The 22,500-nt window shown below is 47.3% G+C and overlaps 1 protein-coding gene across 2 annotated transcripts in view; it reads right to left on the reverse strand.

Annotated features, from left to right (window-relative positions):
- zbtb46 (zinc finger and BTB domain containing 46) overlaps positions 1 to 22,500 on the reverse strand; it is a 98,771-nt gene that overhangs the window by 17,524 nt on the left and 58,747 nt on the right. For both annotated transcript variants that reach the window (XM_083769087.1, XM_083769086.1), the window contains exon 4: positions 13,945 to 14,223. In XM_083769087.1, the coding sequence (XP_083625213.1) occupies positions 13,945 to 14,223 (279 nt within the window). The remainder of the gene's footprint in view (positions 1 to 13,944; positions 14,224 to 22,500) is intronic.

Genomic DNA, 22,500 nt, shown 5'->3' on the forward strand with positions numbered 1-22,500 from the left:
TGTTGCCAGAGATGGGCAAAATACATTGAAAATGTATTTTGATACAAAATACAAATAATGGGTCAAAAAAATTATCTAAATACAAAATATCTTCCATCCCAGCGAAATACAAATTACAAAATACAAAAAAGTATTTCAAATACGTATTTCAAATACTGCCCATCTCTGAGTGTTGCACTGTTGCCTGCTAATTACAGAGAGAGAGAGAGAGAGAGAGAGAGAGAGAGAGAGAGAGAGAGAGAGAGAGAGAGAGAGGGAGGGGCAGGGGCAGAGGGGAGTTGCACCACTCAGTTCACACGGGTGTGATTTCTGTGTGTTTTTGGGCTCCCCTATATGTATCCCCACAAATATACCCAATTTTGAACAATCAGGCTTTCTCATCAATATAGGGTTTTTTATGGAAATTGGTCTCAGAACAGGCTAACTGATTTATTTGGTGGTACCAGTGATGTCATACATATAATGTATCACCCTATACTGTACTTGGTATAATCCCTCCCACTCTGGCCTCTTTAGTTCCAAATTAGCATTTGTTTTGTCCGCCATTGTTGATTTCCACTTGCGGGACGCAGTAATGTCATATCATATACAGTAGATTATGATATATGGACCATAATATGGACCCAAATAAATGGATCACCAAAAAGTGGTGGTGGTTAAAGGGATTGTGACATTAAAAAAAAGGTTTTGGAATTGTTCTTGTTTTTTTTTAGGTTTTCTAATCTCAATTGCACCCAAAAAACATGAACTTTTAACATTCAGTAGATTTTCTGTGATCTGGGGTTTTCTGGCTCAAACAGGTGCTCTGATTTGCCGGCAGTAAGTGACATCACTTACTGCAAATCCCATATATGTCAATGGGATTTGCCAGCAGATGTCACTGTTTCACTGTGTTGCCTGTTTTCATTGTAGCTAAAAAAGGCCCAAAAAACCCCAAAGAAAAGTTCAGACCACAGAAAATCCACTGAATGTTCAAAGTTCAGGGTTTTTGGGTGTAATTGAGGTCATAAAACCTAAAAGAAAAAAGAAAAAGAAAAAGAAAAATAAATGAAAATGAATGTCATAAAACCTTTAAATATCGACAGCAGCCACATCAGGGCAATGTGGCACTGCAGCTGAAAGTGCCTGAACAGCATGGTGATATCAGAGTGGTGATTTACAATAGGCCCATATAGTGTTTGTATGTATCTGTTGATGATTTGTGTTTTGTGTTCATTTTGTATGCTATGTTGATGAATTGGATGCATAGGAGGACCACAATGGAAACAAGTCCCCAGGACTGTTTTGCTATCCTATATCCTTAGGATAAAAAGGACCCTTTTGGTGTTAGCATCATGTGATGCTTTAGCTATTGAAAAATAGCAGATCTACAAGCTCGTAGCGCGCCACTCGGTGGGTGTAGGTCTGCTATTTTTGAAAAATCCAAGAACCACTGACACAGAAACATAGCTTTTTCAGAAAACTCTCAGGACGTAGAAGACATTTTTTTTTAAATCTGATCTCAGGTCAGAATGGGTTTAATGTCTTATACTGTACACTGCAGTGCATGCCGTTTATGGAAAACGAATGAAGTATTCAATCAATCAATCAATCAATCAATCTGACAATACAGCTGATCTACAGTACGGCCATAAGCATGTTGACAGGCTGTTCTCTGCACACTGCAGTGCATGATGTTGTTTACGGGAAACTAATGAAGTATTCGATCAATGCGGTGTCAAGGTGTGTGTACAGTACTTTTCTCCAACTCTTAAAGCACTCCCTGGATGTCTTTATGTGTGGCCGTAACACTTCTCGACAGGCAGTGTTTATAGAAAGAAATGTCTCACATGAGTTGGTACGAGCAGTGAAAGCTGACCCCTTAATAGTGCCTGGGGGTGCTTTTTTCCTCTCTCTGCCTCACCAATGTGAAGATTGACAGCAGTGCTGGTACAAATAATTTATAGAAGTCTTTAGCGCTTAAGCCCCATTTTATATGCCGCTGTACCGAGGAGCCTGTGACCGCGGCTCTTATCGCTGAAGAGGTTTACTGATATATCTTGCGGCACTGCATGCACCCAAATGCATTTTTTACAAATTTAAAACATTTTAAAAATAGTTCAACTAGCTGATCTACAAGCTCACAATATCGTGTCGATACAGATAGGCTAGTTGAACTATTTTTTTAAATGTTTTAATTTTAACCCATTTTAGGCGGGAACCCATTTTGGTGTTAGCATTATGTTATGCTTTAGCTATTGAAAAATAGCAGATCTACAAGCTCATTACGAGCTTGTAGGTCTGCTATTTTTGACATAGAAACATAGCTTTTTCAGAAAACTGTCAGGATGTAGAAGACATTTTTTTAATCTGATCTCAGATCAAAATGGCAAATAGGTTTATGGATCCTAAAGGGGGTAGGAGGCTAGGAGCAGACCAAGTACTGAGCCACAGGTCAGGCTATATCTGACACACACATTAACATGAGTCCAATCCACTGATGGATGAACCCAGTCCCATCTATGAAATCTGTGAAAAGGTTTAATCTGCAACACAACTTTGTACAACGTGCAGCATGAGTGTCCCTCTGCTTCCATCATCTCTATATCTCAGCAAATATAAAGGCTCCTTGGCATGCATAAAAATGCTGAAGAACCCCCCCGCTCCACACATCTAGGAGGTGGTCGCTCTATACGAGAGGACCCCCCGCTCCACACATCTAGGAGGTGTTCTCTCTATACGAGAAGACTCCCTGCTCCACACATCTAGGAGGTGGTCGCTCTATAGGAGAAGACCCCCTGCTCCACACATCTAGGAGGTGGTCGCTCTATACGAGAAGACCCCCTGCTCCACACATCTAGGAGGTGGTCGCTCTATACGAGAAGACCCCCTGCTCCACACATCTAGGAGGTGGTCGCTCTATACGAGAAGACCCCCTGCTCCACACATCTAGGAGGTGGTCGCTCTACGAGAAAACCCCCTGCTCCACACATCTAGGAGGTGTTCTCTCTATACGAGAAGACCCCCTGCTCCACACATCTAGGAGGTGGTCGCTCTATACGAGAAGACCCCCTGCTCCACACATCTAGGAGGTGGTCGCTCTATACGAGAAGACCCCCTGCTCCACACATCTAGGAGGTGGTCGCTCTATACGAGAAGACCCCCTGCTCCACACATCTAGGAGGTGGTCGCTCTATACGAGAAGACCCCCTGCTCCACACATCTAGGAGGTGGTCGCTCTACGAGAAAACCCCCTGCTCCACACATCTAGGAGGTGTTCTCTCTATACGAGAAGACCCCCTGCTCCACACATCTAGGAGGTGGTCGCTCTATACGAGAAGACCCCCCCCTGCTCCACACATCTAGGAGGTGGTCGCTCTATACGAGAGGACCCCCTGCTCCACACATCTAGGAGGTGGTCGATCTACGAGAAGACCCCCTGCTCCACACATCTAGGAGGTGGTCGATCTACGAGAAGACCCCCTGCTCCACACATCTAGGAGGTGGTCGCTCTATACGAGAAGACCCCCTGCTCCACACATCTAGGAGGTGTTCTCTCTATACGAGAAGACTCCCTGCTCCACACATCTAGGAGGTGGTCGCTCTATAGGAGAAGACCCCCTGCTCCACACATCTAGGAGGTGGTCGCTCTATACGAGAAGACCCCCTGCTCCACACATCTAGGAGGTGGTCGCTCTATACGAGAAGACCCCCTGCTCCACACATCTAGGAGGTGGTCGCTCTATACGAGAAGACCCCCTGCTCCACACATCTAGGAGGTGGTCGCTCTACGAGAAAACCCCCTGCTCCACACATCTAGGAGGTGTTCTCTCTATACGAGAAGACCCCCTGCTCCACACATCTAGGAGGTGGTCGCTCTATACGAGAAGACCCCCTGCTCCACACATCTAGGAGGTGGTCGCTCTATACGAGAAGACCCCCTGCTCCACACATCTAGGAGGTGGTCGCTCTATACGAGAAGACCCCCTGCTCCACACATCTAGGAGGTGGTCGCTCTATACGAGAAGACCCCCTGCTCCACACATCTAGGAGGTGGTCGCTCTACGAGAAAACCCCCTGCTCCACACATCTAGGAGGTGTTCTCTCTATACGAGAAGACCCCCTGCTCCACACATCTAGGAGGTGGTCGCTCTATACGAGAAGACCCCCCCCTGCTCCACACATCTAGGAGGTGGTCGCTCTATACGAGAGGACCCCCTGCTCCACACATCTAGGAGGTGGTCGATCTACGAGAAGACCCCCTGCTCCACACATCTAGGAGGTGGTCGATCTACGAGAAGACCCCCTGCTCCACACATCTAGGAGGTGGTCGCTCTATACGAGAAGACCCCCTGCTCCACACATCTAGGAGGTGGTCGCTCTATACGAGAAGACCCCCTGCTCCACACATCTAGGAGGTGTTCTCTCTATACGAGAAGACCCGCTACTCCACACATCTAGGAGGTGGTCGCTCTATACGAGAAGACCCCCTGCTCCACACATCTAGGAGGTGGTCGCTCTATACGAGAAGACCCCCTGCTCCACACATCTAGGAGGTGGTCGCTCTATACGAGAAGACCCCCCCCTGCTCCACACATCTAGGAGGTGGTCGCTCTATACGAGAAGACCCCCTGCTCCACACATCTAGGAGGTGTTCTCTCTATACGAGAAGACCCCCTGCTCCACACATCTAGGAGGTGGTCGCTCTATACGAGAAGACCCCCTGCTCCACACATCTAGGAGGTGTTCCCTCTATACGAGAAGACCCGCTACTCCACACATCTAGGAGGTGGTCGCTCTATATGAGAAGACCCCCTGCTCCACACATCTAGGAGGTGGTCGCTCTATACGAGAAGACCCCCTGCTCCACACATCTAGGAGGTGGTCGCTCTATACGAGAAGACCCCCTGCTCCACACATCTAGGAGGTGGTCGCTCTATACGAGAAGACCCCCCCCTGCTCCACACATCTAGGAGGTGGTCGCTCTATACGAGAAGACCCCCTGCTCCACACATCTAGGAGGTGGTCGCTCTATACGAGAAGACCCCCCCCTGCTCCACACATCTAGGAGGTGGTCGCTCTATACGAGAAGACCCCCTGCTCCACACATCTAGGAGGTGGTCGCTCTATACGAGAAGACCCCCTGCTCCACACATCTAGGAGGTGGTCGCTCTATACGAGAAGACCCCCTGCTCCACACATCTAGGAGGTGGTCGCTCTATACGAGAAGACCCCCTGCTCCACACATCTAGGAGGTGGTCGCTCTATACGAGAAGACCCCCTGCTCCACACATCTAGGAGGTGGTCGCTCTATACGAGAAGACCCCCTGCTCCACACATCTAGGAGGTGGTCGCTCTACGAGAAGACCCCCTGCTCCACACATCTAGGAGGTGGTCGCTCTATACGAGAAGACCCCCTGCTCCACACATCTAGGAGGTGGTCGCTCTATACGAGAGGACCCCCTGCTCCACACATCTAGGAGGTGTTCGCTCTATACGAGAAGACCCCCTGCTCCACACATCTAGGAGGTGTTCGCTCTATACGAGAAGACCCCCTGCTCCACACATCTAGGAGGTGTTCGCTCTATACGAGAAGACCCCCTGCTCCACACATCTAGGAGGTGGTCGCTCTATACGAGAAGACCCCCTGCTCCACACATCTAGGAGGTGGTCGCTCTATACGAGAAGACCCGCTACTCCACACATCTAGGAGGTGGTCGCTCTATATGAGAAGACCCCCTGCTCCACACATCTAGGAGGTGGTCGCTCTATACGAGAAGACCCCCTGCTCCACACATCTAGGAGGTGGTCGCTCTATACGAGAAGACCCCCCGCTCCACACATCTAGGAGGTGGTCGCTCTATACGAGAAGACCCCCTGCTCCACACATCTAGGAGGTGGTCGCTCTATACGAGAAGACCCCCTGCTCCACACATCTAGGAGGTGGTCGCTCTATACGAGAAGACCCCCTGCTCCACACATCTAGGAGGTGGTCGCTCTATACGAGAAGACCCCCTGCTCCACACATCTAGGAGGTGGTCGCTCTATACGAGAAGACCCCCTGCTCCACACATCTAGGAGGTGGTCGCTCTATACGAGAAGACCCCCTGCTCCACACATCTAGGAGGTGGTCGCTCTACGAGAAGACCCCCTGCTCCACACATCTAGGAGGTGGTCGCTCTATACGAGAAGATCCCCTGCTCCACACATCTAGGAGGTGTTCGCTCTATACGAGAAGACCCCCTGCTCCACACATCTAGGAGGTGGTCGCTCTATACGAGAAGACCCCCTGCTCCACACATCTAGGAGGTGGTCGCTCTATACGAGAAGACCCGCTACTCCACACATCTAGGAGGTGGTCGCTCTATATGAGAAGACCCCCTGCTCCACACATCTAGGAGGTGGTCGCTCTATACGAGAAGACCCCCTGCTCCACACATCTAGGAGGTGGTCGCTCTATACGAGAAGACCCCCCGCTCCACACATCTAGGAGGTGGTCGCTCTATACGAGAAGACCCCCTGCTCCACACATCTAGGAGGTGGTCGCTCTATACGAGAAGACCCCCTGCTCCACACATCTAGGAGGTGGTCGCTCTATACGAGAAGACCCCCTGCTCCACACATCTAGGAGGTGGTCGCTCTATACGAGAAGACCCCCTGCTCCACACATCTAGGAGGTGGTCGCTCTATACGAGAAGACCCCCTGCTCCACACATCTAGGAGGTGGTCGCTCTATACGAGAAGACCCCCTGCTCCACACATCTAGGAGGTGGTCGCTCTACGAGAAGACCCCCTGCTCCACACATCTAGGAGGTGGTCGCTCTATACGAGAAGACCCCCTGCTCCACACATCTAGGAGGTGTTCTCTCTATACGAGAAGACCCCCTGCTCCACACATCTAGGAGGTGGTCGCTCTATACGAGAAGACCCCCTGCTCCACACATCTAGGAGGTGGTCGCTCTATACGAGAAGACCCCCTGCTCCACACATCTAGGAGGTGGTCGCTCTATACGAGAAGACCCCCTGCTCCACACATCTAGGAGGTGTTCTCTCTATACGAGAAGACCCCCTGCTCCACACATCTAGGAGGTGGTCGCTCTACGAGAAAACCCCCTGCTCCACACATCTAGGAGGTGGTCGCTCTATACGAGAAGACCCCCTGCTCCACACATCTAGGAGGTGGTCGCTCTATACGAGAAGACCCCCTGCTCCACACATCTAGGAGGTGGTCGCTCTACGAGAAGACCCCCCCCTGCTCCACACATCTAGGAGGTGGTCGCTCTACGAGAAGTGTCCTTTTCAACGCGGACAGGATTTAATTCTACGGTGGGCCGAGGCAGCGACGACAATCACTGTATAGGCTTAAAGCAGACACGAACCATCAGAGACAGAGAGAGGTACGAGTTCGATAATAATGTCTGTACTGTCTGATCCCTGCTTCCTGATTGGATGTTGTTCGGTATAATAAGCGGCGACGAAGCACATGGACCGTCCAGGGACTGTCCAGGGGAAATCCACCTCCTGGCATTGATTGGTCGACGCACAGAGCAGAGGCACCAAGGGCCAGCTAATCCCACACATCTTAAAGGGATATTTCACTTAAAAAACAAACGTGGGTCATTTTTTATCGTCTACTACGAGTTCAGACTTTTGGGGTTTTTGTAGATATTTGATATTCATTTTTTATCAGACACAACCTCCTTCCTATACACAGACCCCATTGTATAACTTCAAACTCCATTTTTAAACCATGATAGAGTTGTCAATAATAACCGTCCTTGGTTTGCGGTGACTCATACTGCTCTCCTGACGTGTGAGGGAGACGTGTTTTTTTTTTCCTTTCTCTCTTCAGAAAATGAAAAAAAAAAGAAGAAGCAAAACATTAATGAAAAAAGTAAAAAGAAGAAGCACGGCCCCTGGTGTATTAGAGAGAGTCAGTATGAGTCACCAGGACCAAGGACGGGATTTTAACCCATGTACAGTAGGCCCGACCTCAACAATTTAAAAGAATTCTTCTACATCCTCCAGTTTTCTGAAATAGACATTTTCACGATTTTTCAAAAAAACAGCAGACCTACAAGTTCATAGCGCGCCACTCGGTGGCGCGCTATGAGCTTGTAGATCTGCTGTTTTCCAATAGCTAAAGCATAACAGAAAATGGGTTAATTATAGGGAGCAGTAGACGTGAGGAAAGGGGGGTAGAGAGAGATGGGGAGTCGAACCCGCGGCACGCCGCCCGTCTGGCTCGGCAGCCTATAGGAGCCCAGAACGTTGAGCTAATACCGTCCAGGCGTATCTATCTATCTATCTATCTATCTATCTATCTATCTATCTATCTATCTATCTATCTATCTATCTATCTATCTATCTATCTATCATGGTTAAAATGGAGTTTAAAGTTACATTGGGATTGTATCGTTTGATAAAAAATGAATATCAAATATCTAAAATGCTGAATCGAGAACTTAAAAACTGTCTGCATGGTGTGGTCACAAAAGCCTGACATTTTTAAGTGAAATGTCCCTTAACTCATTTTGGGCGCGAACCCCTTTTGGCGTTAGCGTCATGTTATGCTTTAGCTATTGAAAAATAGCAGATCTACAAGCTCATAGTGCGCCACCGAGTGGCGCGCTACGATCTTGTAGGTCTGCTATTTTATTTATTTATTTAAGAACGACTGACATAGAAACATAGCTTTTTCAGAAAACTGTCAGGATGTAGAAGACATTTTGTAAAATCGTTCCAAGGTCTAAATGGGTTAAAATACAGTTGCTGCCCTGCATTTCTCCCTCTACAACAAGTGTCTTTGCTGAATATAAAACCATCTGCACTAGCTCTCCTGTTCTGGCAGGACCAGAATACGCTAGTGTTAAGGGGCTATACAGTACATATACAGGCCTAAAGGACATGACATGACGCCACGGCTTCCCTTTGATGAGTTCACACAAAAGTAAAAAAAAGGGCCACTCTCACTGTGAACAGCACACAGCCTTCATTAGGGTGACCTTAGTCACCCCCATGAAGAAATGTTTGTACGAAATGTTTTGTTATTGTTGAAATAAAATACTACCGAACATCCACTTCTTGAACTAACAATTTAATTGATTCAATTAAGTCATTTTATATTATATTACACTTCCTCCCACTCCCACATTCATATGCTCTTTATCTTTTGTTCTCCTAAAAACACATGCACGTGTTCACAGTACACACACACACATGCTTACTCGCGCACAAACACACACACACACACACACGCGTGCGTACTGCGTACAATATAGAAGCTCTATAACAGGGACCTGCTCTGATGATATCCTCTGGTCTTTCTGTTGATTTGGGCCAGGCGACCTCGGCCTCTACCTTCAGCCTTCTCTCAACAAAGGGATCAATACTTTCCCAGGATTCAAAAAAAAAAAAACCCACCTCAACAACAGATTTTTGATGTTCCACAACAGCTGAAGACGTGGATGGAGAGAGAGAGAGAGAGAGAGAGAGAGAGAGAGAGAGAGAGAGAGAGCGAGAGAGAGAGAGAGAGAGAGAGACAGAGAGAGAGAGAGACAGAGAGAGACAGAGAGAGTGAGAAAGAGAGAGAGAGAGAGAGAAGGAGTTGGGAGGAACCTTTGGGGGGGAAACCGGGCCAGAAGACGAGGGAGTACAGAAGACATGATCATGAGCGATGGGTGTTAAGGAGGGGTGAAGGAGAAGAAATGCTGTGGGGGGGAGGGGAGGGAGGAAGGGGGGGGGGTAGTAGGGGAGGAAGGATGTTAAAGGAAGGGGGTGAAGGAGAGATAGGGAGGGAGGGAGGGAGGGAGGGAAGGAGAGGGCGGGTGAGGAGGGGGGGGGGGGTGACTGGTGGAACCAAGAGGGTGGGGTTGTGTGGTGGTGGGGGGGCGGGGGGAGGGGGGGGAGTCGGACGAAGGAGAAACCGCACAGCAACATCCTCAGCGTGTATAATTGAACTCTGGGTACAAATGGAGATAAAATGTGACTCTTTTTGATACCGAGACAGGCATGGTGGCAAGACTAAAGGTCATTACACACTGGCGAATTGGCGACGCGATATATTCGTGCGAATAATTCGCATTTAAAAAAAAACAATTGAAGTCCATGCAAGCTTCCACATCAGTGGCGAATGTGCGAATGTGCGAAAATGCGACCGTTTTCGCTTTTATTTGTTCGCTCTGGTGTCGTATTTTGCAGAGATTCGCAGGCGAACTGCAACATGCAATATTTCGCATTTTCAGATCGCTTATTCGCATCGCGTCGCTAATTCGCCAGTGTGTAATGACCTTTACTCTTCAGGAGAGGAGAAAAACTGTTTGTTTGTTTGTTTGTTTTTATCCAAAATGACTTCATAGCACAGGCAGACTCTTCACATACTATAGACTACTAGAGCATGTCTGAAATAAATGTCAGAGTTGAAATCGATGAAAATCTCAATGACTTAGAGCCTTGGTCAGAAACGCTCACAAATGGACCGGATTTGGTTTCCATTCCAACACAGACTTGTAGGGATCACCACTCTCAACAGTTACTGTACAAAGCCATACTGTGGGTCTATTTGGTTCCATTTGTACCCTCTGGGAGTTTCGCCAACACTCAGGGTTTTGACAGTGTGGGTGCGGGGGGAGGGGGGAGAGGGGGGGGGGGGGGGGGTGGGATCGGAGCAGACACATCCTAGTGTCCGCCCAGTAATCTGAGGTACACACAGCGTTTGTTTATTTCCATCGCTCAATTTGGAGACAGACAGTGTCGGGACAGAACACGGAGGGGGGGGGGGGGGGGGGGGGGGTTGGTTAGTGGTGGCGGGACGTGGGGGGGGGGGGGGGGGGGGGTGGGGGGTGTCAGTGGTGGTTTGGACGTCCTGTGTGGATCCCAGCTGGGCTAACCCCCCCATTGTTGTGTGGGGAATTTTGAGAGTGGGATTGGCAAACCAAAACTTTATTTTTTCCCCGGGGGGGGGGGGGGGGGGGGGGCAGGAGGAGGGGGGGGGAGGAGGGGGGGTTATTCTTTGGTGACAATTGAAATATACAGTATGCATAAAAGACTCGTAAAACATTTTTCTTTTTGGGTCCCTGTCAAAAGATCAAAATAATTAACATTCTCTGGATTCTTGGACTCCGCTTGTCGTAAAAAAACTCAAGGCCTCGTGAGTGAGTGACTGTGTGAGAAAGAGCCTGTGTTTGCTGTGGCAGTGGCAGACTTTTCTCTTTAAACCAACAGAGACATCTCAATCGCACACTTAACAGTTGTACAAAAAGAGTGATGGCGTGCACTCGTGCGTGTGTGTGTGTGTGTGTGAGTGCGTGTGTGTGTGAATGAATGGTCTATTCAATCCAGGCCCTGTCTCATCTTTTGTAGGTGAGTGGGGGGCTAAACTCTAAAGGCATGATGAGAGGCTTTTTGGGGGATGCAGTCCCGAGACCCTTTCTTCCCCTTTACAAAGACAGCCAGAACTCGGGGACAAAAGAACCAATTACTAGCCAGGGCAGGCAAAGGAAACATATACAGGATATACAGGCGCGGACTACGTTTCAGCACGCACACACACACACACACACGCACACGCACACACACACACACACACACACACACACACACGCACACACACACGCACACGCACACGCACACAACTAAACAAAATCAAATAATGAATGTCGTAGACGCAGTGTGACAGTTAAGCACCCCTTCGCCGAAAGACAAAAATAAAGCGAGGACAGTCGGCCACATTTCTCCTCCTTCACACAGAGACAAAACCGAGGCACCAGTAAACAAACACCAAACCAACACCAAACCGCCTTCGGATATCTTTTTGCAAACAAGCTTCCAAAAAAGGCGGACGAGAGACGAGAGGGCAGCAGCAATTAAAAATGAAAATGGACGATATAGAAAACAGAAGTGTTTCTCTCAGACAAAATGGCTAGGCGTTTGCCCTGTTGACGTAAATTTAACGCATTTTAGGCGGGAACCCCTTTTGGTGTTATGTTATGCTTTAGCTATTGAAAAAATAGCAGATCTACAAGCTCATAGCGCGCCACCGAGTGGCGCGCTACGAGCTTGTAGGTCTGCTATTTTTGAAAAACCCGAAGAACGACTGACATAGAAACATATAGCTTTTTCAGAAAACTGTCAGGATGTAGAAGACATTTTTAGAATCTGATCTCAGTTCAGAATGGGTTAAGCTGAGGAGGTGGAGAAGAGGAAGGCCAAGGAAGGGCTGTGAAACAGAACAATACGCAACAACCACACATGTAAAGTTTAGTAAACAACTCCTCGGGCCACACGCGTTCGCTCGCAACAAGGAAAATATATAAATACACTGAGGAATGGAATTTAGCATAAGGCTACATCCATAGACTGTAAAAAATATGGACAAAGCGTTCGCCGGGTCTAACATGGACGTAAAATGAAGCCGGTTATTCCTGCACTGTAAGTCGCCATCTTTCTAGATCCGTTTGGTACCAGCTGGCCATTGGCTGGCTCCGTTTTGGACCAGCTGGCCATTGGCTGCCCAGACAACGAGGCGGGACTTCCCCCCTTCTTCTCCGTTGGTTTTTATTTTGACTCGAGTGGGAGGGGAATCCAGATCATAGACTGTAACGGTAGCCACGCCCCTCAGAACATACGCGATGGTTTTTTTTCTTTATGGTCATTTTTTTAATTAATGGGACCATAATTTTCCAAAAAGAATATTATGACATTAGAAATGAGACTTTAAACTAGTGACTGGAAGAAGAAAGTATTCATGACCATGTTTATTAAGGTAATACAGTCTACGTGAAGTTGGGCCAAAATACATGGGCCTCTATGGAGCTATGGGGCTTTTTGGGTCCAGTCCAGCGCCACAACAGGCCATTATTATGAACTACCGATTTCAAATGAGGCTTCACGAAATATCTGGCTGACTGCCCCCCTGGCTACATCTTCCTACTGTCGGGTGGAAACTGTGTATGCCTAAAATACTTACATTTCAGGAAATAAATACATTTACCCTGGCAACTCCATTTGTTATTGTTTTAATTAACACGATTAAAAATATATTTGTTTCGAAAATAGCAGATTTCTTACACGTATTGTAGATCTGCTATTTCTAAACGACCAACATATAAAAAACATGGCTTAAGTGGTTAAGAAAGATAATGCCTTTGTGGAGAATCAACTGCTGTCAAGTGAAATTTGAAGTTAAAATAACAAAATCTTTTCTTGACACAACTTGTGCAATTAAATCTTGTTTGTATCCTTCTTAACTGCCGCAGTATAAATGTGACCATAACTGTCAAGGAGAAGAAATGCATCCAAATATTTTCTAACAACAGTGGGAGCCGTCCAGCACGATGTTCTCTCACTGAATCACTGCTGACTAATCATATCTGGCGTCAACACACACCGCGCACGCACACGCACTCCGCACGCACGGACGCACGCACACACACACCTGTCACACACACACGCCTGGCTGTCACACACGCATGCACGTGCCTGTCTCACACACACACACACACACACACACACACACACACAGATGTACAGTATAGTAAGATAAATCATGTGTGAGAGAGAGAGATTGTAAGTACACTGTATACCTAATACCCATATAGAAACTGCGTACGAGCATGAGTGTGTGTGTGTGTGTGTGTGTGTGTGTGTGTGTGTGTGTGTGTGTGTGTGTGTGTGTGTGTGTGTGTGTGTGTGTGTGTGTCTGAGAATGAGTGAGTCAGTAAGTGAGTGTGTCTGTGACAGAGAGAGAGAATGAGTGTGAATGTGAGAGAGAGTGAGCGTGTCTGTGTGCGTGCATACGCGTGTTCGTGTGTATGTGTGCAATGCATGCATGTGTGTGTGTGTGTGTGTGTGTGTGTGTGTGTGTGTGTGTGTGTACAGTAGGTGTACAGTACAGCATGTGATCATTATGCCTTAATGATGGGGTGTACAGTGGACCGTACGGTATACAGTAAACACAACACTTACGGGACAGGGAGTGAGCTCCTTTGGGCAGGTACTCGAACAGCGGGCTGTCCTCGCCCATCATCTCGGCGCGCAGCGACAGCAGGCTGTTCTTGCTCATCAGCGCCGCCTTCAGGTTGGCCACGGAGGCCGCCACCGTGGCGGCCCCGCCCCCGCCCTCCTCCGATTCGCCAGCGGCGCCCAGGAAGCCGCCGGCCTCGGCGGCCTGCAGCGCCTCCTCCTGCTTCAGGAAGAAGTCCAGGCGCTCGCCTCGACTGTCTGAGCTGTCGGGCTCCGTCACGTCTGGAGAGAGAGAGAGAGAGTTCATTTAAATCTGTTTTATGTCACTTTATTTAGTGAATCCACATGTTATTTTTGTCCAATCTGTCAGTGGTGGAAAGTAAGTAAGTAGCCTACTGTACAATTACTTAAGTACTTACACACACTGACAGCAATGGACGGAGATCTCCGTCAGAAATCTTAACACCCTTTTATAATCGGATTCTAATCCCAGATTCCGATCCTAATAAAAACAAGCTTTATTAATCTACCATGTTAACCCCCTAACCTATAACCCTTAATCCATAGTCCATACTCTCTCCGACCACCGAACTTTTCGTCGGAAAGATCAGACTTTAATTTTTTCTCCGAAGTAGAGTTCGGAGAGTCACAACATATGGGAGTGCAGCTTTCAGAACAAAAATTCTGAGGAATGCGTTTCAGAAGTTGCGAGTGACGTCATGTTGTAGTTGTACCGGAGCTTTCCGACGAAAAGAGAGATATTGGACTGCCCTTTACTCTAACCCTCTTAGGTGCTGACATGCTACCATAAGATGTCAGAAAAATGTTCTTAAGGGGCAAGCTTAACTACAAAATGATGTCATTAAGAAGTTCTTATGGGTGGTCTCTCCCACCCCAAGCACACCCAGATGTATTGAATGTCAGCATGGGGTGAACCCGAACGTCAAATTAGTATGAAAGGTCGTCTTGTCAATACCACATTAATACTTTCTTATCGGCAATACGAATTTGTTCTGATGTATTATGGTGGAATGTAGCCCTCATGTCAACTCTAACCCAGCTGCAATCACCTCTCCTCTCTCCGGCCAGATGAGGACACACCATTCTTTGATTGCAGGTTTAATCTCAGATAGTAATATAAAAGTGGATTAACGGTCCATTATTAATTAACACTCCAGATATTACTCTATTGAACCAGGTGATAATAATGGCTTGGAGGCATTTCACTGCAGGGTAAAAAAAGAAAAAAGGAAAGAAAAAAAAGAGCCAACATTCAAGCTATTCTTGCGAGGCTCTCATCCGAGTGATCATTCCAAATCACCCTCATTGTTGGGATTCATCTCTCATCATCTCCCCCCGACTCCCTAACCCATTTTGGGTGGGAACCCCTTTTGGTGTTATCATTACGCTATGCTTTACCTATTGAAAAATAGCAGATCTACAAGCTCATAGCGCGCCACCGAGTGGCGCGCTACGAGCTTGTAGGTCTGCTATTTTTGAAAAAAATCAAAGGACGACTGACATAGAAACATAGCTTTTTTCAGAAAAACTGTCAGGACGACGTAGAAGATTTTTTTTGAATCTGATCTCGGGTCAGAATGGGCTAACACACTTGTCAGCCGCGGTCCAAATCACCAAGCTGCAATCACACGAGAGATCAAAGTGATAGAAAAGTGCGAGTGGAAGCGAGCAGAGCGAGCGCGCGTGTGTGTATATAAACGTGTGTAAAACGTAATACCGGCACAAAGACATAAGTGCACTGTGCACGACGTGTGCGTGTGTTTAGCCGTCAGTGCGGTTGAAACAGAAAACAGAAAAAACAGAAACAGCTGTCAGCTGTATAGAACATGCTGCTTGAGGTTCCTGCGCAGATCAACGACACCATACCGCTGATGACAGCTCCACTCACCACACACACACACACACACGCTCGCACGAGCACACACACACACACACACACACACACACACACACACACGCTCGCACGAGCACACGCACACACACACACACACACACACACACAGCCTCCTAATAGCTACATAAATGATGACAGACTGCTTTCCCGAGCAGAGACACGAGTGAGACTAAAAATACACAGAACGCACATCAGGGAACCTATGAGCGCAGGAACGTGCATGTCTCTTTAACGACCCTGACATGGAAAACAAACACATGCACGCACACACGCACACACACACACGCACACACACACACACACACACACACACACACACACACACACACACACACACACACACACACACACACACACACACACACACACACACACACACACACACACACACACACACACACACACATGTACATATATACATACAGACATGTCAGGCAGAAACCTTGTGTCTCCAATGTATTTCTTTGATTATTTTTCTTCTAAATTAATGTCGTACTTACAACAACAACAACAAAAAACTGCATTTATTTTTGTCTGTCTGTTGTGGGTTTCGTTAATATTTCCCCTCTGCCGGGTGGAAACCGCATGTCCACAACCGTTATACATTTTTAGGATTAACATTTTAACATGTTTTTAAAAGCTCTGCCAGTTTGAAACAGATCTTCTACTTTTGCTATGTTGATGCTTTTGTGTGACATTTTTATTTTTATTTTTTTACAAAACATACGAAATATCAACAGGAGCTTGTGACTAAAACAACTACATCGGATCCATTTGGAACACAGCTTCTTTTTGTCCACAGGTTTGTGGACATAGAAGGTTTTCTGGTCCGACATCCACAGACAATACGAAGTGACTGAGACCCCCCCTGCAGTGCTAGTGTACTGAAGTGTTTCCTGAGCATTGTCTGCCTGTGGCCCAGCGTTGCAGTGAGTCAAGGTGACAGAGACAGCGGAGGTGTGCGGCGGGCGGGCGGCCCGGCCCGCGCCTCTAGTCTACGGTGCGTCTGGAATACCGATGGGGCGCACGGCGCTGCAGCGCGGCACGCACAACGGTCATTCTGCTGCCCGCTGCCCGCCCACTGGGGTGCGTGTGAGTTGAATGATCACACACACGTCACACACACACACACACACACACACACACACAGGCATGCACACACTTTCCTTGAGCGATGTCGCCCATTTGTCAAGTGCCGTGGGGGATGAAAGTTATCAAGGGGGATGGATGGATGAACGGACAAATTAAAAGAGAGAGAGAGAGAGACACAGAGACAGAGAGATATATATCTCTCTGGAGCAGACGTGCTGTGATTTGCACAGCAGCTTTTCTTTTTCCCCACTTTCTCTTCTCTTTTAACTGTTCCTCTTCCCCCCCCCCCACCCCACTATGAGTTTCAAATGTAGTCCTACACCTGCCATGTTGGGGACCAAACAGGTGTTGCAAACAAATTAATTAGTTCTACACCAATCAGACTACATCTTGCAAACAAATTGAAACACCTGTGTTGGTCCACAACATGGCAGGTGTATATATATAGGACTACATTTGAAACATTGAATACCTCGCCTAACCATCTGGCCGTGGTTTGGTGAGCCACTGCGGTTTCTAGCTCTCCGTCCTTTTGGACGTCGTTAATTCTTCTGTAACACACAGATGTGTGCAAACGTGAACCTGAATGACACCCATACTGATGATCCATACTGTACTATATGTACTGTACTGTATGTACTGTACTGTATGGATGTATGAGTATGATATTGATGGCAGCGGGGGTGAGGCCATAACAAAATATGCATGCACGGTAAACCCCTCAATGACTCCAAATGGAATTGGACTCCAAATGGAACCACATTAACTATTAGCCATTAACTCCATTTGGTACACTCTCTTGAGTTACTGTGATCAAACCCACAGCCAATAGGACTTCAGAGCACAGAGAGAGAGAGAGAGAGAGAGAGAGAGAGAGAGAGAGAGAGAGAGAGAGAGAGAGAGAGAGAGACAGACAGAGACAGAGACAGAGACAGAGACAGAGACAGATCGGGAGATTGAGAGGGGTGGGGGTAGGGGGTGTGGGGGTGTTCAATTTAGGAGGAAGCTGAGAAGATAGCCACACACAACAATACACAGACCCATGCACATTCACGCACGTGACCCACACATACACCCACTGCTAAACCACTCACACACAAACAAACACACACACACACACACACACACACACACACACACACACACACACACACCGCACACACATACACCCACTGCTAAACCACTCACACAAACAAACACACACACACACACACACACACACACACACATACACACCGCACACACAAACACAAACACTGGCATGCGCATCATCCGTCTGTCCGTCCACAAATGTGCACACATGGCGCACAGAAACACACACACACACACACACACACACACACACACACACACACACACACACACAGAGACACACACCGGCGCATGTGCACCAGTGGGCGTGCACCTACATTCGCACACACACTCGCGCGCACACAAATCCCCCCACACACACACACACACGCACACACAAAGTTAATTAAGGAGGGGGTGTTGGGGTTGATGCAGGGGGCACGAGGTGCAGGAATTCATTAGAGCCGCTGCCCCCGCTGCCCCCCCCCCCCCCTCCTCCTCCCCCCCCCCCCCCCTCCTCCAGTGGGCAGCGCCACCGCCACGGGGAGTCAATCAATAACATGGATCTCACTGTTGGCCAACACACACACACACACACACACACACACACACACAGACGCACACATGCACACGCACGCACACAGTGCTTGCGGAAAGAATGAGGGAGAAGCAGAGGCGAGGGAATGAGAAGAGGGGCATGAGAGAAGTAGAGAGAGAGAGAGAGACAGAGAAGAGAGAGAGAGCACCTTTGACCTCCATCTCTTTCCACTCATTTGCTCATTGGACGAGAGGCTGACCCTTGACCTCTTGTGTTCTGGTATCCCTTGGAAGGAGTATAGTGTCCACACAGATGGAACACGTCTGTCTGTCTGTCTGTCTGTCTGTCTGTCTGTCTGTCTGTCTGTCTGTCTGTCTGTCTGTCTGTCTGTCTGTCTGTCTGTCTGTCTGTCTGTCTGTCCTGTCCTCGTAGCAGTCATACAGTAACAATGCTTCAGTCACACTCATTTAAAAGGCTGAGTCATGGAGACTTGGGGCTCCATTTTCGTCACCGCTAAACCCCTTATCCCTAAACTTCTTTGCCTTTTTTTACTATTTTGCTAAACATTGTTGAATCGTTAAAATGGCCAGTCTACAAGCTCACAACGTGTCAATGTAGATTGGCTAGTTGAACTATTCAAAAATGTTTTTTCAAAGTAGTAAAAAAAGGAGAAGAAGTTTAGGGATAAGGGGTTTAGCAGTGACGAAAATGGAGCCCTTACTGTATGAGCCATGGTAGAAAGTACATTTACTGTAATCAAGTACTGTAACTAATACAATGTTGTGGTACTTTCACTAAGCTGCATGTGACTATTTAGTTTTTTGTTTTTATCTAAAGGCTCACCAATACCTTGAAAACACTTTGTGAGCTTGTATAGTAGACTTATACTATTTCCAAAAGATGTTGTTGAAATGAGACACACTTTACTTCAGAGTATTTCTTCCACCATTGGTTATGATTATGATGAGTTACGGTCTCGCCATAACCCAGCAGCCTACTGGCGATGAATCACCCTCATCTTCATAAATTAAAGAAAAAGGAAAACGCAGGAAAAGTAAATATGTGTCATCCATGTGGGCCAGTGAGCGACACCGACTGCCATGCGTTATAACAGGCAGCGTAACAGGCCAGTGAGCAGCACAGACTGCCATGAGTTATAACAGCGTAGCGTAACAGGCCAGTGAGCGACACAGACTGCCATGAGTTATAACAGCGTAGCATAACAGGCCAGTGAGCGACACAGACTGCCATGAGTTATAACAGCGTAGCGTAACAGGCCAGTGAGCGACACCGACTGCCATGCGTTATAACAGGCAGCATATAACAGGCCAGTGAGCGACACCGACTGCCATGAGTTATAACAGGCAGCGTAACAGGCCAGTGAGCGACACAGACTACCATGCGTTATAACAGCGTACGGTCACACACCCTCAAACTGAACATCCACCTCCCGTTCGCCTGACATTGGATGCAAGCGAAGGGGAAGCATATCGTTGCCGTCTGGCAGAAATCTCTTATCTCCATATTTTGACTTTTTGTGTTCTTTGTTTTTTTTTTCTGTAAATGAACGCTCTACTTGTTCATCACACTACGGCGTCACACAAAAGCAGCAGATATACACGCGCTTCCTAGAGCTTGTAGATGCTTCCTTCATGCCTGAGTGTCCAAGTCGCTCCTTTTCACCTGACAGGGGGGAGTTTCCCTGGCATGGAAGGAACACGTTATTCCAACCAGTTCCTTTGCCCTCCATCAGGCGTCCCGGCTGGCCAGGGGGAGGCAGTTTAGAGACCCCTAGGGTACCTACCCTAGGGGACACAGGGAGAACAAGCAAACTCCACACAGAAAGGCCCTTTCGCCAACCATATTCACGTCTGCTTCTGCATTGAGCTCAACTTTGTAGTTCAACATTTGGTGAAGCTCACAACGCTTTGTGAGCTGGTACGATATTTTCGGCGAATGTTTACCCAATGTAGGATAGGGACACCATGGAATAGGGTTCATTTATTAACTCTTGATAAAACGTTTGGTAATAGAACACTGAAGTCTATAGTCTGACGCCAATATCGGTATAGAAGGTGCTTAAGGTTCCAGAGACTCCACGGGTTCATGTACTTTTTATTTGCATTGTAATCCCCATAGGGGGGATTTTAGATCGCCTCATATAATAACTGTGTTTGAATAATAAACAAATCATCCTGTCCGTTTCCCTAAAATGGATATGAAGAATCGACTGACTGAAAGAAAACGCTAAAATCATGTTACTGCTGCCGAATGAGTTTATGCCTATACATTTTCGCTAGAAACAGACTGTATCATAATATGACTGTCTGACTGTCTTCAACGATACAGAGACACCTCCCCGACGGAGAGTTTGTTTATTTTTGGACCACAATTCTTATAATGAGACGATTTAAGTTATTCACCATAGAGTATAACGTCCGTGAACCATACAGGGGACATATATACACTTATCATTGTTCAATATTTATGAAACCAACAGACACTGTCTTAGATCTGCTGTTTTCTCTACGTACAAAAAATATAATAAAGTTGACATATGGAGATAAAGGTTTCCCACCCCCTCTACCCACACACCCCCTCTACCCCCACCCACCCCCTCTACCCACACACCCCCTCTACCCACACCGTCAACTGCTTTCTGTACTTAGTAGTGAACACAAATAAAATATTATTCCCCCCCCCCTCATAAAAGCCTGCGAATAATTTAGATTTCTGCCGTTTCTGAAGAGATCCTCCGTTTAATTTGGTTGCCATGGCAGCCGGGCACCCTTGGCTTCAACATTTATGCTAAATAAATCACCCTTTTAAAGAGCAGAGACAAATATGTGGAGATGGTTAGGTCTGTGAGTCTCTTTGTTTGTGTGTGTGTGTGTGTGTGTGTGTGTGTGTGAGAGAGCAAGAGATACAAACAGTACTTGTATCTCTTTCTCTCTCACACACTGTGCGCGCGTGCGTACATGTGTGCGAGAGAGAGATACAAGACCTGTGTGCATGTGTGTGCTTGTATGTGTGCGTGCACAACTGTGCATGCTTACGTGTGTGTTTTATGTGTGTGTGTGTGTGTGTGTGTGTGTGTGTGGGGGGGGGGGGGTGGGTGGGTTGCAGAGGCAGAATAAAGGATGTAAAAAATACTCGCCCGGAGAATATTTTGCATCCAAAGTGTTCACATATCATATTAGAGGTTGATGCTTTTATTCAAGGAAATTAATCCGCTTCGTTCCAAAGTGTTCCCGTAAATTAATCGGCCGAAAAAGAAAAAGAGAAAAGGGGGGAAAAAAGCCCCCCGATGTGTAGAGAGAGTTTAATCCATTCTGACCTGAGATCAGATTCTATAAATGTTCTTCTACATCCTGACAGTTTTCTTGAAAAAGCTATGTTTCTATGTCAGTCGTTCTTCGATTTTTCTAAAAAATAGCAGACCTACAAGCTCGTAGCGCGCCACTCGGTGGCACGCTATGAGCTTGTAGATTTGCTATTTTTCAACAGCTAAAGCATAACATAATGCTAACACCAAAAGGGTTTTCCCGCCCAAAACGGGTTAACCACATGAACCTCCAGTACAGTATAGCGTGCCGTACACCGTAACCTCTAAGACATGTCATCATAATAATAACAATAAGATAACATCTTAATAATAATAACATTCACCAGAAACATCCCGTCTACAAGCAGCACACACACACACACACACACCACACACTTTGGTGCAGCTTGTATTATAGAGGAGCTATTCCAGCTGAGACGAGAGAGAGAGACTCGGTGCACACACACACACACACAGGGCTAAAAAGGGACGGGGGTCTCTGGGGGGACCCCCGTTCAGCCAAGTATACGGACGGGCCTTTAAGTGGTTAAGACAGCCGACTAAGAACAAAAGACGTGTGTGTGCGTGCGTGCGTGTGCGTGCGAGTGTGATGTGTGA

Source organism: Protomyctophum parallelum (genome assembly GCF_964188405.1).
Source record: "Protomyctophum parallelum genome assembly, chromosome: 7".
In the NCBI taxonomy this organism is placed as follows: Eukaryota; Metazoa; Chordata; class Actinopteri; order Myctophiformes; family Myctophidae; genus Protomyctophum; species Protomyctophum parallelum.